The sequence below is a fragment of the Anolis carolinensis genome, chromosome 1, assembly GCF_035594765.1.
Source record: "Anolis carolinensis isolate JA03-04 chromosome 1, rAnoCar3.1.pri, whole genome shotgun sequence".
NCBI lineage: Eukaryota > Metazoa > Chordata > Lepidosauria > Squamata > Dactyloidae > Anolis > Anolis carolinensis.
The window spans coordinates 179,868,038-179,884,376 of record NC_085841.1 but is presented as its reverse complement, the minus strand read 5'-3'; the positions used below and the strand labels follow the sequence as shown (position 1 = coordinate 179,884,376).

The 16,339-nt window shown below is 41.9% G+C and overlaps 1 protein-coding gene across 7 annotated transcripts in view; it reads left to right on the top strand.

Annotated features, from left to right (window-relative positions):
- vwc2l (von Willebrand factor C domain containing 2 like) overlaps window positions 1-16,339 on the top strand; it is a 359,062-nt gene that overhangs the window by 126,458 nt on the left and 216,265 nt on the right. For 2 of the 7 annotated variants that reach the window (XR_010000409.1, XM_062961022.1), the window contains one exon: window positions 1-4,358. This exon is cut by the window's left edge and continues 31,201 nt beyond it. The exons of 4 other annotated variants lie outside the window; for them this stretch is intronic. Coding sequence is in view for 1 of the 3 variants with exons in the window: in XM_062961006.1 (XP_062817076.1) it covers window positions 11,442-14,177 (2,736 nt within the window). In the remaining 2 variants the exon portion in view is untranslated. One more of the 7 variants, XM_062961006.1, reaches the window with a different exon arrangement.

Here is a 16,339-nt window from a genome sequence, read left to right as displayed (position 1 = left end):
TTATAAAAGATGATAATACTTGGTAAATTGGGAAGCAGTAAGGGGGAGGGAGGAAGAGTGCATTACTCATGGATATGCTCACTCATGGAAGCCAAAATCCTGAGTCTGCAGGGCTGTTGATCCCATGGTATCTTTGAAGTCTCTTGTTCATAGGACCACCATAAGTCAAAGTCAATGTGACAGCAATTAACAACAGCTAACATATTGAAATTGCATGGTAGTTTCACTCATGTTAATGTGCAGTAATTTATTCTGGATATAAATGTCACGCCAAAGGCTCTTTCATTAGTACTTTCATTCCCTGAAAAATCAGCATCTCTTTTAGGATGTTTTCAGACTGTTTTTAATGTATGCAAACATGTACATGACAAATACTATAAGTTAAGCAGCATCAGGCTTTGTTAGTGCTTGATAGAGTGACTGCAGAGAAATGCTGGCTACTATAGGCCTTTGCCTTTCAGAGAAAGGAAATGGTAAACCACCTCTGAGTATTCCAAGTTAAAGAAAACCCCATAAAAACCATGCGATTGCCATAAATCCATGGGAGAGTTGAAGACACAGCATTACTGTTGTATATTTTCAAGTCATTTCCAACTTATGGCAACCCAAATATGAGCTTTTCATGGAGTTGTCTTAGGAAAAAGTGTTCAGAGTGGGTTTTCCTGGTTTTCCCCTATGGCTGAGAGAGTGTGAGTTGCTCAGAATTATCCAGGAAGTTTATATGGTCTGAAGAATCATAGTCCAACAGAAACCATGCTGTGTTGCACCCCAGCCAGAATTTACCATGCATTCAACACCAGCCAGGAATCCAAAAGTAGTAGTAAAACAGTTTATCAAGAAATGCACATATAAAAAGGAAAAGTCACCATAAGAAATAAAAAGACAAAAATCCAGTAAGTAATGGGGAAAATAGTCAACAAGTAATAAACCAAACCAAACTGGCAGTTGGAAAAAACACTCCAAATGCAATAATTCAAACAGTCCAAATCTGTTCCATAAAACAAGGTACAGGAAAACCAGAATCAGAACATGATAATGAATCCAAAAGCACGACTATAGAAACTTCTTAAACCATGAATCCAAACTCCCAAGATCTCAGACTAAAACAAACTGGAAACAAGACTCAAGATCCTCACTGTAATGCAGCATTGCCTGATCTGAATTGTAAAGGAAAGAATTCTTTGATTTGAGATCCACAAGCCATGAAGTCATTTCTGTGACCTTGACTCCCTTGCCTGTGAGATTTTTCACACTGCTGTTTCTCACACAGTCTATGTGACTTTCTTAATTTGCTTGCTTCTTCCCTAAGATGGAGCCTGAGATTCCTGTTGACTGCAGGTTTGTTTTCAAGTGAACTTTCTTGCCCATCAAACTCCTTATCTGGGGTAGCTATGAGCCAACTAGGCAAAATGTCTTCACCAGTCTGTGCATCTCCCTGTCTGCTACCTCTGAGACAGTTTCACTTTCAAGTCCATTCTCACAGCCAGAATTTAAACTCCCCTCGTTTCTCTCATTGAAAAACCCATCCACTCTCCCAGGCTCTGGAATAACAATCTCCTTATCTTCATCAGCTGGCTGCTCAGCTGGCTGAACCACAACATGCTGATTTTCTAAATGCTTATGGTTCTGACAAATGTTGTGTACACCACGTTGGCTAATGCAATGATGTTACACAGGCGGTAGTGTACTCTACTATTCTATTGATGTGCATGTGAAGTTTATTAGTATTCTATGTGCTGTATTGTCTTAATAAATGCATAAGTTGGCCATGGTGGTCCATGATCTTGTTACATCCTGAATAGACTACTTCAATGTGCTCTATGTGGGGTTGCCTTTGAAGACTGTTTAGAAGCTTCAAGGAGCAGTTGGTGGGGACGTGGGGCTGAGGGGCAGGACCTCCTCAGTGGTGGCCTCTCGGCTATGGAACTCCCTCCCCCAGTTCCCTCCCTCCTGACCTTCAGAAAGAAACTCAAAACATGGCTGTGGGACCAAGCCTTTGGGCAGTAATTCAGTGCCATAAGTGAAGATGGAATATGTGCAGTCACGGCTGGAACGGCTCCTTGACTATGATCTCGGATTGTGTGGTTTTTAAAATTGGTTTTCATGTTTATGTTTTTAATTTTATGTTTTTAATGTATATGACTATTTTATTATATGTCTGTTTTATGTGGCATCGAATTGCTGTCTATTGTAAGGCTGCTCTGAGTCCCCTTCAGGGTGGGAAGGGCGGGGTTTAAATACAGTAAATAAGTAAAGAAAATAAATAAATAAGTTGTTGATGGGAATAGGGACTTGATCAAACAGCTCCCATCCTATGTGGTTTTGGTACTTTAGCAATCAATATATATAAAAGAGTGATGGAATCACGGCAGCGGACAAAACAACAAAACTAAACACCCCACAACCTCGAAAATTGACAGCACAACCCCTCATCCACGCCTCTAGGTTGATACAACAAAAAGAAAAGAAAAATAAAGTCCTAATTAGAGGGATAGGAATTGGGATAGCCAATTGCTGCCAGTTAGAAGGCTAAGCTCCGCCCATTTGGTCTCCTAGCAACCCACTCAGCCCAGGGGACAGGCAGAGTTAGGCCTCACTTAGGCCTCTTCCCCATTGCCTATAAAATACAGATGATCAGATTTGAACTGGATTATATGGCAGTGTAGACTCAAAGCCCTTCCACACAACTATATAACCCATTTATAATCTTATATTATCTATAGAAGCACATAAAATATCACAAGCAACACCACTCTGAAAACAAGGGAATTCCAGACAGGAAACAATCAGGGCCAGCTAACACCTCCCAACAAAAAAATCACTCAGGGAGGAAACAACCAGGCTTTATAGCTGCAAGGCCATTACATGCTAATCATTTCCCCTAATTGCAGCACTCATACTTGCCTCCAACAGACAACAAAAAATCAAAAATATTGTATATTCACAACCTTTAGGAAATAATATCTCCTGATGGCGCAGCGTGTTACAATGAACTTCTGCTGAACTTCTGGACCGGAAGCTGCTGAACTTCTGGACCGGAAGGTCGCAGGTTTGAATTGAAGGAGCGGAGAGAGCCCCCATTGTTAGCCCCAGCTTCTGCCAACCCTAAACTTCAAAAACATGCAAATGAGAGTAGCTGAATAGGTACTGCTCAGGCAGGAAGGTAACGGTGCTCCATGTAGTCATGCCAGCCACATTACCTTGGAGGAGTCTATGGACAACGGCAGCTATTCGGCTTAGAAATGGAGATGACCACCAACCCCCAAAATCAGACATGACTGAACTTAATGTCATGGGAAAACCTTTACCCTTTACCTTAACTACCACCAATTCCTCAATACTTTATTTCCCATACCACCATACTTTGCCACAGCAACACGTGGCCAGGCATAGCTAGTGGAATATAATTTCTAAAGTATGGATTGGATCCTAAGCTCCTAACATTATCTCAGATCATCTTTTTTTCTCCTTTCCTTTTTCAGACTGTTTCAGATATTTACATTAAAGAACATGATGGAAAAAGGCAGGAAGTCTCCCTGCATCCTGAGATTAGCTCCATCACTGTCCATTACCTAAATGGATTATAACTGTTTTAAAACAGGGGATGGGGGTTAGGTTAGGTGGGATAAGGTTCATGGTCTGCTAGAAAGGGAAAAAGAAGAGGACAAAGATGCCAAGATCAGTAGGAAGGTTTCTTATATAAGGATACTTCCTCCTCAGGTTTTTGGAATTTGGTGATAGATGTTCAATATGTCCAATGGCACATATTTGGCAAAAGCTCAAAAGATTGAATTTAAAATATGAATGGGGTAAAGAAATAAGGATTGGGTTTCATGAATTATAGATACGTTGTTTTAGTGTAAGGGAAGTTGTTATAAAATAAAAAAATAGGGATGTATGAAATTTAACAAACTGTTTAAAATTATCTTAAAGTTGCTTTATTTGCAGGCTGGAGGGTTAGACAATTACAAGAGACTTTGTTATGAGAGAGGTGTTTTTGGAAATAGCTATGGAAAACTAAAAAGGAAAAATTATAATGAAATTGTGTTTCATTTTTGGGAGACACAGTTGGAAAATAATTACTGGGGGAGGGAGAAACAGTTTGGGGGGTTAGAAAAACTTTTAATTAAAATGAAAGGATTTAATACTTGATATTTTGCATTATGATAGATTGCTGTTAAATTAGAAAGAATAATTTGTTAAGTTTAATTGAGAGGAAGAATAATAATAGTTCCTGCTAAAGAATAGTAACCTTTAATTAACTTTTTGAAGAACCGTTATCTATGGTTTTACAAGCTTGGATTTGGATATTAGTAGGTATATAGTTTAGAAAGGATTATGATGACTTATTGTGATAGGAGTCACTTTTATGTTTTCTGTCACTTTTCTATCTTTTCTGTATTTCTCTATTCCTTTTCTGTATTATCTGCTTTGTTAGCTTGTTTTTTCTTCTCCTGTGTTTACTGGTTAGTTAAAAAAATTATTATATGTGAACAAATCTTAATTTTAAAAAGATGATAAAAAGTGCACATGGCCTTCAGAGACAAACTGCAATCATGACAAATACCTCTGCATCAATAAATTATTCCCAGCTTAATTGGCTTAATCTTCTTTTAATGCTGTATAATTCAGTGACCATCACTATATCTTGTGGGAGTGCATCCTGTATGTTGATGGAACACACTTTATTTTGCCTGCCCATCTGTTTAATTGAATGAGGCTAAGTCCTAATGTTGTGATTCAGGAAGGGAAATAACTTTTTCTCCATGTATTATTTCTCCATGCAGCATCATGTCATAACCTTAGGTTATGCTTTTCTCCCCACATGTAGGAGAGCCTTTGGTGTGTAGTAGCTGGAAAAAGGTACTGTGAAAGACTAATATGTGAATCCTCACCTGGCTATGGAAACTTATTGGTTGACCTTGGACAATACTGCCTAGTCCCATCTATCATTTGAATGAATGAAACCTCACACGAAAGCAATGGAAAACCTCCTCCGAACAAATCCTGCTAAGAAAACTTAAGATCAGATCACTGTAACTCAGTCAACTTGAAGGCACAGAACAGTCCTTCATATAAAAGAGGGCACAGTCCTTCATATAAAAGAGCCCTAAAGGTTTAGTCCTTATGTAGGTGTTGAAGCTCTTGGACAACTCTGGCTAACCACCTCTGTACCTTTTATAGCTCTATAGTATCTGAGAGTAGGCTTGTGCATTTTGGCTGAACCTCGATCCGCTTCTGCTGGCCGAATTTTGGGAGCCCCCGATCTATTTTTATGCACCTCTCAAAAATGGGCAGGTAGCCAAATAGCCATTTTTGGTCAACAGCTGAAAAATGTGGCTAGATCCAGCTCTTAGGTGACAATGAGTGTTGTGGTAATCTCTGAGCGGTTAGACTCAATTTAACCCTCTCTGGGGGAGATTCCACCAAAAATCAGCAGAGTAGCAAAAGCAAAAGCTTTCAAATGCAGCAGTTACTTACACGGGGCGAGCAAAGAGAAGCCTTTGACCATTTAGGATTGCAATGGACTGCAGAGTCTCAGTAAAAGTTCAAAAAGTATTTATTCAGGTAAAAAGAATTCCATTGTAGATAGAAAGGCTTGGGAGCTGACTAGTCTACTCTAGACTTTTTTCTAAGGAAAAATAAGAAAGGAAAAATCACAAACATCTAAATAGTTACATCTTGCCAGGAGGGATGGTGAGACGTGTTGTTAGCTAGAAGAACAAAGGGAGAAGAGAGAATCTAAATGGTTCCAACCTCATGGTCCAGTTTATTGGGGACATAAAAGACATTCTGACCAATGAGAAGTTAGTGTCCCTGGAGATTCACATTTCTACTAACTTCAAAGTAAGGGATGTGACGTACACAGGATAGAGTGAAACACAGTAAAGCCTATCTAGGCATGCTTTGGAAACAGGGAAAGGATTCCCTCAATCTAACTCTATCATCTATCTAACTACATTTAGACTTGAGTAGTCCAGGGTGATTCCCAACAATGAGGCGGCTTACTGGGATCCTGTTCCCATCGTTTTTAAGGCTATCAGGATGAAAATGACCACACTTGGAGGACACATCAACCACTGTAGCTAGGCAATACTTCCCAACTCTCCACCAATCAGGCACCACTACCATATAATGTTCCCTCCTCCTTTTGCCTGAATCAGCCTATTCTTCCAGGGCCTAGAACTTTTTCTACACATTGGCCTGGTAAGGTAGGCCCATTCCATTACAGATGTCAAACCAAGCCAAAAATAAAGCTGAGAGTGAGTGGCAAGGCAACTGGAATAAAGCATCTCTCTAGAGCCAGGATGCAACTGGGAGCAATAGAGGCACTCACCCCATTAAACAGACATAGCCTATGTAAGATACATCACGGCCCGTTTCACCTGAAAAAACATAGCAACTGAACCCTTATCATTACGGCCAGCTGAACAAGTCGGATTGGCCAAAGGGAACTGACCAAACCAAATCCATGCACAAGCCTGTTTGAGAGTGATTTGCCCTTTTATTGTCCCCCAAAGCTAACAGTGATGGAGTGACCCAGTATATTTCATTCTGTCTGGTAACAAGCTTTCTATAATGGCACTGCCACCAAAGAAGTCACTGAGTTTACTACACTGGATAAACAAATGAGTTATACTGAATTGGGTTGCTAACAGCCAAATGGAGTTTGGAGTCAACTGGTGGGCTGAGCGGGGAGGGAGGAAAGAAGTCGTTAGTATTGGAGAGCTGTAATTCCAAAATTGGCATCATTTAAGCTTCTGCCCTCTTTATGATGGGAATAAAATAAATGCATAAAATATCATGCACAGCTGTAGGTAGAAAAAAATCAGAGTGAAATTTCAGTTTTATGCTGACTTGACTCACAGCCAGCACCTGTATCTTCTTCATCTGCTTGAAGGTGATTTGTCCTTAAATACTCTCTCTTTCTCAGACATGTATTGAAAATACAGGATAAAAAATTGCATTTAAAACACATAAATGGTAAAATCGTAATAAAAACGGGATAGATTATTAAAAACCCTCTGGGGTTGATTAATTAATGACTGTATCTCCAAAGGCCTGCCGAAACATCCAAGTCTTCAGTTGTTTCCTGAAGCAAGGTAGAGAGGGAGCCAACCTAATCTCCCTGGGGAGGGAGTTCCAGAGTCGGGGAGCCACGGCCGTGAAGGCCCTCTCTCTCGTCCCCACCAAGTGAGGAGGGTGGAAGTGAGAGAAGGGCCTCCCCGGAAGATCTCAGCGATTGGGTGGGTTCATAGGGGACAACGCGGTCAGGAAGATAGGCAGGTCCTGAACCATTTAGAGCTTTATAGGTAATAACCTGCACCTTAAATTGGGCCCAGAATATAATCGGCAGCCAGTGGAGCTGCTTGAACAGAGGGGTTGAGTGCTCCCTATAAGCAGCTCCAGTTAGTAACCTGGCTGCCAACCGTTGTACCAACTGCAATTTCCGGACTGTCTTCAAGGGCAGCCCCACGTAGAGTGCGTTACAGTAATCCATCTTTGAGGTAACCAGAGCGTGGACCACCATGGCCAAGTCAGACTTCTCGAGGTACAGTCACAGTTGGCGCACTAGCTTTAGCTGTACAAAGGCCCTCCCGGCCACCGCTGACACCTGAGCATCAAGTGACAGTGATGAGTCCAGGAGGACCCCCAAGCTGCAGACCTGCGCCTTCAGGAGGAGTGTGACCCCGTCAAGCACAGGTAGCCACCCTATGCTCCGATCGGCCTTACGACTGGCCTGGAGGACCTCTGTCTTGTCAGGACTGAGCTTCCCTTTTGTATGCAGTTTAAGAACTAGTATGTATATTTTCCCAGTGGAGCTAATGCAAAGATTTGTCCCAGTCCACTGATCCTTGCATATTACAGTAGGGTGCATTTTTTCTGACGCACACAACTTCTTTAAACAAAAGGACAGCACTGTCAGCATTGTTGTTAATTGCTGTCAAGTTGACTTCAAGTCGACTACAGTCTCCATTCTGAGGTATTATTGAGCAAAGGTATGGAAATCTCTAAATATTACTACATCAGTTTCATAAATGATCTATGGTCATTATTTTTGTTTTCTTAATATTTAGCTGAATCCTTCCTTTGCACTTTCTTCCTTGACTTTCTTCAGGAATCATTAGAGGTCTTTGTTATTTTCTGCTAGTAGGATGATATCATCTGCATATGTTAAATTATTAATGTTCCTTTCTCCAATCATCACACCTCTTTGCTCTGAGTCAATTATGACACTGTGTATGTATTTTAATTTGATTATAATCTGTGATGTTGACTGGTCTCATCCCCATGTAAGCTGCTCTGAGTCCCCTTGGGAGATGGAGGCAGGGTACAAAAACAAAGTTGTTGTTGTTGTTGTTTACATATTTATGTGTGATGGATACTGTGCACAAGATGATAAACAGGAGTTAAACCCATGTACTTGTGCACTGAATTACCATTAGCATCTTAAGCCAGTTAGGAATAAATTGTCAGTGATTCAACAGAAACATCTCAGAGCCAAGGTTTTAAAACCACAAGCCTGCTGAGTGCTCTGATTTCTGTTTTTAAGTTTCAAGTGAAGATGCAGCAGCAAATGTGAAAATCATGACATTCATGGGAGTTGCAAAGGCACACTCCACTGCGGTATTTCTCATCTTAAGCCCAAAGAACATCACAGTCAATGTTATGATCCCAGCAGAATAAAATATCTGGGTCTTTTTTCAGAGATCTGGGTGGAAAATACTCTTTATCTTTTCCCTAGTGTGAAGAAAAGAAGGGGAGGGAAATGAAACCCATAATGTGTCATTTGGCCCCAATCAGGCATCGGTCAGAATTACGTTTCTGCATGTGTGTGAAGGAGTGAATGACAAGAACTTGCTAAAGCTGCACATTTCTCCATAAATAGAATGGGAAATATTTGAAATTAACATTTTCAAATGTGAGGGAACCTGCATCCTCCCAAAACTTCTTATCAAGCAGGATGTTTTACTGCGTATGTAGCTCTGTAGTCTGTGTTTGAATCTCTGGTGCTAAATTAGGATTAAAGTGAAAGCATTATCAAAGTGTTTTATGGAAACCTCATTGGCCACATCTACACTGACCACTTAAATCAGTGCAAGGCCAAATCAGCTCTATAGGGGCCAAACACTGCAAGAGGCTGATCCAGGATTGCATCTACTGGGATCATGATAGGGTGAAATCAGTAAAGATGAGTAAAATGACCCTCTCTTTCTCTATGGCAAGGAGCAGCCATAGAAGGGCAGTTGATCCCAGAAGGGCAGTTGATTCTCGCAGAAGCAGAGGCAGCAGGAGGACATTTTTGCTCCCTGGCTTCAGGTAGGATTTGGCTAAGATTTGGCTAAGATTTTAAACTGAGTGTGGGCTTGGCTCCTGTGGTCAAAGTCTAACTGTTGTGTGACTGTTGTGTTGAAAGAGAGCCAGGTACTTAAGTTGATTGACAGCAGGCATTGTCCCCTGTTAATTGAGTTTCTGGGAAAGCTTTATTTGCCAGTGTGAGTTTCTGCCAGAGCCTGATCCCAGAAGGGCAGTTGATTCTCGCAGAAGCAGAGGCAGCAGGAGGACATTTTTGCTCCCTGGCTTCAGGTAGGATTTGGCTAAGATTTGGCTAAGATTTTAAACTGAGTGTGGGCTTGGCTCCTGTGGTCAAAGTCTAACTGTTGTGTGACTGTTGTGTTGAAAGAGAGCCAGGTACTTAAGTTGATTGACAGCAGGCATTGTCCCCTGTTAATTGAGTTTCTGGGAAAGCTTTATTTGCCAGTGTGAGTTTCTGCCAGAGCCTGATCCCAGAAGGGCAGTTGGTTCTCGCAGAGGCAGCAGGAGGCACCTTTACTAACTATCCTTTGCATTACATACAGGAAACAAAGCAACATAAACAAATACACAAAGAGGTGGTTTGTTGCAGTTTGCACATAAAGTGCGTGCATATTACTTAACTGTACAAAGATCCCACTTGGCCACCACGCTCACCAAGAGATGCAACAAAAGCAAAACATTCCCATCACATGCACCAGCTGTGGCATGTTCCGCTTTTTCACACAAAAACTAGACAACTACATCTGCTCCAAATGCAAACAGATGACTCTGATGGAGCAGAGGATCCAACAGCTCGAGCACCGTATTAAGACCCTTAAGGACATTCAGGCACTCGAGCTCTTCTTGGACACTGCACAACACGCTGCTGTAGATCAGCAGCCTGCATCACACCAACACCACCAAGACCATGATCAGGAACCTTATGGGGAGATCAACTCAAAGGTAGACAACCCTCAGGCTTGGAAGGAGGTCACCCATAGAAGGAGACGCAGGACCAGGCAGCCTCCGCAGAACTCCTCTGCTCAGCTGCATTTACACAACAGATTTGAAATTCTTACATCATTAACATACAATCAGGAAACACATCTTGTGGAGGACCACAGTTTCTTAGATACCACTCAGTGGACCACCCTGGATCAATGCGCAGGGGATAGCCCTGACGGGGACAGTGCATCACCACAGTCACACTTATGTAATCATGCAAATGCTCCATCCCCAATCATAGACCAGGAGCAACAGGAACATCCTTGGGAGAGTAATGGGCTCTCGGATGTATCTCAATGGATTGTCATTGATGAATGCACTGGGGATGTTGAGGAGGAGGACAACACTTTACACCTACATGATTCACTTCAACAGGAACACTCTTCAGGGGACATACACACTGTCTTGCACAAAAAGGACCCTGTCAATCCTCAAAGGAAACAGGTCTTGGTAGTAGGTGACTCCCTCCTTAGAGGAACGGAAGCCATCATTTCCAGACCGGATGGGATGGCTCGAGAAACATGCTGCCTCCCGGGGGCAAAAATACACCATATCACTCAGAGGCTCGGCAGGCTCCTAAAGCCCCATCACCCTCCCCACCTTATGTTGATTCATGTAGGTACCAATGACACCGCTAGGCATACTTTTCAAAAGATCACAAATGATTTTCGAGCTCTGGGAACAAAGCTAAAACTGTATAATGTACATGTGATCTTTTCATCCCTCCTCCCTGTTGTAGGACACGGCTCTACAAGGGCCGGAAAAATAGTACAGGTCAATAACTGGCTCAGAAAATGGTGTCAAGAGGAGCATTTTGGCTTCCTTGACCATGGTCTACTCTTCCAAGAGGATGGACTACTGGCAAGCGATGGGGTGCATCTCATACAAGTAGGAAAACATCTTTTTGCACACAGACTCACAAACCTCATCAGGCGCACTTTAAACTAGATCCACTGGGGGAGGGGAACAACAGCCTGGCGAACACTATATTACCCACGACCACAGGGAACCGCCAAAAGGCTAAACGGAGGGCTGCACAAACACAGCAAGGACCAAGTACAGAGAGCACAATAATCCCAAATAAACAGTTCGAGGGGAGGTCACAGGGGCTTACATGTCTTTACACTAATGCTCAGAGCATGGGAAATAAGCAAGACGAACTCCAACTCCTAGCACAGCACCACACATACGATGTCATAGGCATCACTGAAACCTGGTGGGATGACTCCCATCACTGGAATTTAACCATTGACGGCTATAACCTCTTTCACAGAAATAGAACAAAGGGGAGAGGAGGGGGAGTAGCTTTATATGTCAAAAACAGTTACGTTGCAGAAGAAATGCAAGACTGTAATCCGGGAAACCAGCTTGAAAGCATCTGGATAAGAATCAAGGGAACCGGGACTCAAAAAGATCTTGTCGTGGGTGTCTACTACAGACCTCCGAGTCAGGATGAAGGACTTGATGAAGCCTTCTGTCAACAGCTGACCAAACAGGCACAAAGAAGAGATATAGTAGTCATGGGCGATTTCAATTATCCCGATATCTGCTGGAAAACAAACTCAGCCAAGAGTACAAAGTCCAACAAATTCCTCACTTGCCTTGCAGATAATTTTATGGTCCAGAAGGTAGAAGAGGCAACAAGGGGATCAGCAACTCTTGATCTAATCTTAACAAATGTGGAAGACCTGATAAATACAGTTGAAGTGGTTGGATCCTTAGGGGCAAGTGACCATGTGCTCCTGCAGTTTGCAATACAAAGGAATGCTGAAACTAAGACAAGTCAAACACGCATTCTGGACTTTAAGAGAGCTGACTTCCAAAAAATGAAGGAATTACTGAGCGGCATTCCATGGACGCCGGTATTAAAAAACAAGGGAGTTAAGGATGGATGGGAGTTTTTCAAAAGTGAAATACTCAAGGCGCAAATGCAAACAGTGCCAACAAAGAAGAAAAATAAGACAAGTGCAAAGAAGCCAGAATGGATGTCCAAAGAACTTCTAACTGAGCTAAAGCTCAAAAGTGACATGCACAAGAAGTGGAAAAGGGGAGAAATCACCAAAGAAGAATTCAAACGTATAGCCAACGCCTGTAGGGAAAAGGTTCGCAAGGCTAAAGCGCAAAATGAGCTCAGGCTTGCCAGGGACATAAAAAACAACAAAAAAGGCTTTTTTGCTTACGTTGGTAGAAAAAGGAAGAAAAAGGAGGCGATAGGGCCATTGCAAGGAGAAGATGGGGTGATGGCGACAGGGGACAGGGAAAAGGCAGAACTACTTAATGCCTTCTTTGCCTCGGTCTTCTCAGAAAAAGAAAGCCATCTTCAACCTCAGCAACACGGAATGGACGAAGGATTGGGGGAAATCCAACCCCAAATAGGGAAACAAGTTGTCCAGGAACACTTGGCCTCTCTAAACGAATTCAAGTCCCCAGGGCCAGATCAGCTACACCCAAGAGTACTGAAGGAACTAGCGGAAGTTATTTCAGAACCACTGGCAATTATCTTCGAGAGTTCTTGGAGAACGGGAGAAGTCCCAGCAGATTGGAGGAGGGCGAATGTGGTCCCTATCTTCAAGAAGGGAAAAAAGAACGACCCAAACAATTACCGTCCGGTCAGCCTCACATCAATACCAGGCAAAATTCTGGAAAAGATCATTAAGGAAGTGGTCTGCGAACACTTAGAAACAAATGCGGTCATTGCTAATAGTCAACACGGATTTACCAAAAACAAGTCATGCCAGACTAATCTGATCTCTTTTTTCGATAGAGTTACGAGTTGGGTCGATACAGGGAATGCTGTGGATGTAGCGTACCTGGATTTCAGTAAGGCCTTCGACAAAGTCCCCCACGACCTTCTGGCAAACAAACTAGTAAAATGTGGGCTAGACAAAACTACGGTTAGGTGGATCTGTAATTGGCTAAGCGAACGAACCCAAAGGGTGCTCACCAATGCGTCGTCTTCATCATGGAAAGAAGTGACAAGTGGAGTGCCGCAGGGCTCCGTCCTGGGCCCGGTTCTGTTCAACATCTTTATTAACGACTTAGACGAAGGGTTAGAAGGCATGATCATCAAGTTTGCAGACGACACAAAACTGGGAGGGATAGCTAACACTCCAGAAGACAGGAGCAGAATTCAAAACGATCTTGACAGACTAGAGAGATGGGCCAAAACTAACAAAATGAAGTTCAACAGGGACAAATGCAAGATACTTCACTTCGGCAGAAAAAATGGAAATCAAAGATACAGAATGGGGGACGCCTGGCTTGACAGCAGTGTGTGCGAAAAAGACCTTGGAGTCCTCGTGGACAACAAGTTAAACATGAGCCAACAATGTGATGCGGCTGCTAAAAAAGCCAATGGGATTCTGGCCTGCATCAATAGGGGAATAGCGTCTAGATCCAGGGAAGTTATGCTCCCCCTCTATTCTGCCTTGGTCAGACCACACCTGGAATACTGTGTCCAATTTTGGGCACCACAGTTGAAGGGAGATGTTGACAAGCTGGAAAGCGTCCAGAGGAGGGCGACTAAAATGATTAAGGGTCTGGAGAACAAGCCCTATGAGGAGCGGCTTAAAGAGCTGGGCATGTTTAGCCTGCAGAAGAGAAGGCTGAGAGGAGACATGATAGCCATGTACAAATATGTGAAGGGAAGTCATAAGGAAGAGGGAGCAAGCTTGTTTTCTGCTGCCCTGCAGACTAGGAAACGGAACAATGGCTTCAAACTACAGGAAAGGAGATTCCACCTGAACATCAGGAAGAACTTCCTCACTGTGAGAGCTGTTCGACAGTGGAACTCTCTCCCCGGGGCTGTGGTGGAGGCTCCTTCCTTGGAGGCTTTTAAGCAGAGGCTGGATGGCCATCTGTCGGGGGTGCTTTGAATGCGATTTCCTGCTTCTTAGCAGGGGGTTGGACTAGATGGCCCATGTGGTCTCTTCCAACTCTACTATTCTATGATTCTATGATTCTATGCAGCAACACAAAGATAATACATCCCTTTCCCTACATTGATCAGTGCAGTGGAAGGGTGATGGTGGCAATGTGTATGTGGACAGTGAACTGGGACAAATAGAAACCAATCCAGCTGTCCACATGATCACAATTCCTAAGGACATTCTTAGTGGAGTCCATAGTATTACCCTGACTTTGCTTAATGCAGATAAAGGTTGGGACAGGGGCTAAAAGGTCCAAATTCTTGCTGGAAGTCCTGCATCATGAAAACTGCCAGTGTATGCTTTGGGGACATGTAGACACTAGACACAGCTTTAGTTATGTAACTACCTTAGTTGTGTAGCTAAATAGTGCCCCCCAGTCCAATGTCCCTCTAAATATGTTTTACTGGCATCAGCCACATGGAGAGAAGGGGTCCTTTTGGCTGAGGAAGTGGGCATGGATAGTTTCGGTCTGCCCTGTTTTTGCAGCCGGAGAGACTACAACATGGACATGAACAAGGGTTCTGCTTGTGATTGTTGCAGCCTCATTCACTTGCAGAAGGTGGATTGAAACATCATCCATCCCCACTCCAGTTCTCTCCTTGCAGCTGATGCCTAGTCAGTGGAAAATTATGATCTTAGCAGTAGAGACCATCAATACAGATCCACAAGTGCGATCTTATATTCCAGCCAATGTATTTCTGTCATATTGATTCCCATAGCATAACATTGCGATTTCTGTGTTTGGAAAAGCTGTACCTATTGAAGTGGTCAGCATGAGTAAATGAAAAGTTTGTTCATTATCAGACTTATTTATTTGTTAGATTTTGTACATCAAATAAAAATAATCATTTCTCTTCAGCCCTGGCACTCAAATCAGCAGTTAGTGCTGAGAAAGAAAGAGAAAAAAGGAATGGTGTAAAATTAGTTCTTTCACAGAGATTATAACATTTTAAAAATAGAGTTCATAAAAAATAAAATAACACACAATGTCTAAATTAATTCTCCCCCTTCAATTTGCACTTATTTTACCTTCCCACTCGATATGCATCGGAAACTCTAACATATATGTTTTTATCATTTATTGCATTTGCTTTAATTTTTCTTTTGCTGGATCTGACCCATGCATCAAGTTTATCTTTTCCTTTACTTAATAAAAAGTTATGACACAACTTTTCCATTATGGTTATAAACCATGTCTGGTATCCTGTTCAGTATTTATTATGTTGTAAGGATCAATCAAGATTTGGCTTATTATTTGCTGTCCTTCGCACTGTATATATTCTGAACCAAGAACTAAAATTTTGGATCTGGTCTATCTTATCTACATTCCAATTCAGAAAATATTTTCTAACTTGTATCTTATATTGACTACGATAATTTACAAGAGTTCTCTTCTAACCCTAGCAGTAATGAAAATTGGGTCAAGACTTATATTTCAGATGATTGTGCTGGGGATGCTCTAATCTCATCTAATTGTGGCATTGTTGTTTACATTTAATGTGTTTTAATTGTATTGATTTCTTTCAATATGCATGGTCAAAATGCCATTTATTTTATGTAGTACTTTTTCACTTTTATATTGTGCTCACTTATTTTGTATGCAAATGGTCTATGATCTAAGCCAGGGGTCCTCAAACTTTTTAAACCGAGGGCCAGTCCACTATCCTTCAGACTGTTGAGGGGCCGGATTATCATTTGAAAAAAAAAATACAAACAAATTCTGATGCACACTGCACATGTCTTATTTGTAGTGCAAAAACATCAACAATAACAAGAACAATGAAAGAACAATACAATATTTAAAAATAAAAACAATTTTAACAAACATACATTTATCAGGATTTCAATGGGAAGTGTGGCCCTGCTTCTGGCCAATGAGATAGTCAAGTTAATTAGGGTTGTTGTTGTTGTGTGCCTTCAAGTCATTTCAGACTTTGGGTGAGCCTAAGTCTAAAATTTATTTATTTATTATTTATTTATTTACTGCATTTATTTACTACATTTGTATCACACCCTTCTCACCCCAAAGGGGACTCAGAGTGGCTTACAAATTATATGTACATACAATATATTATATTATTAGCATAGCACAATATTAGCATTATATA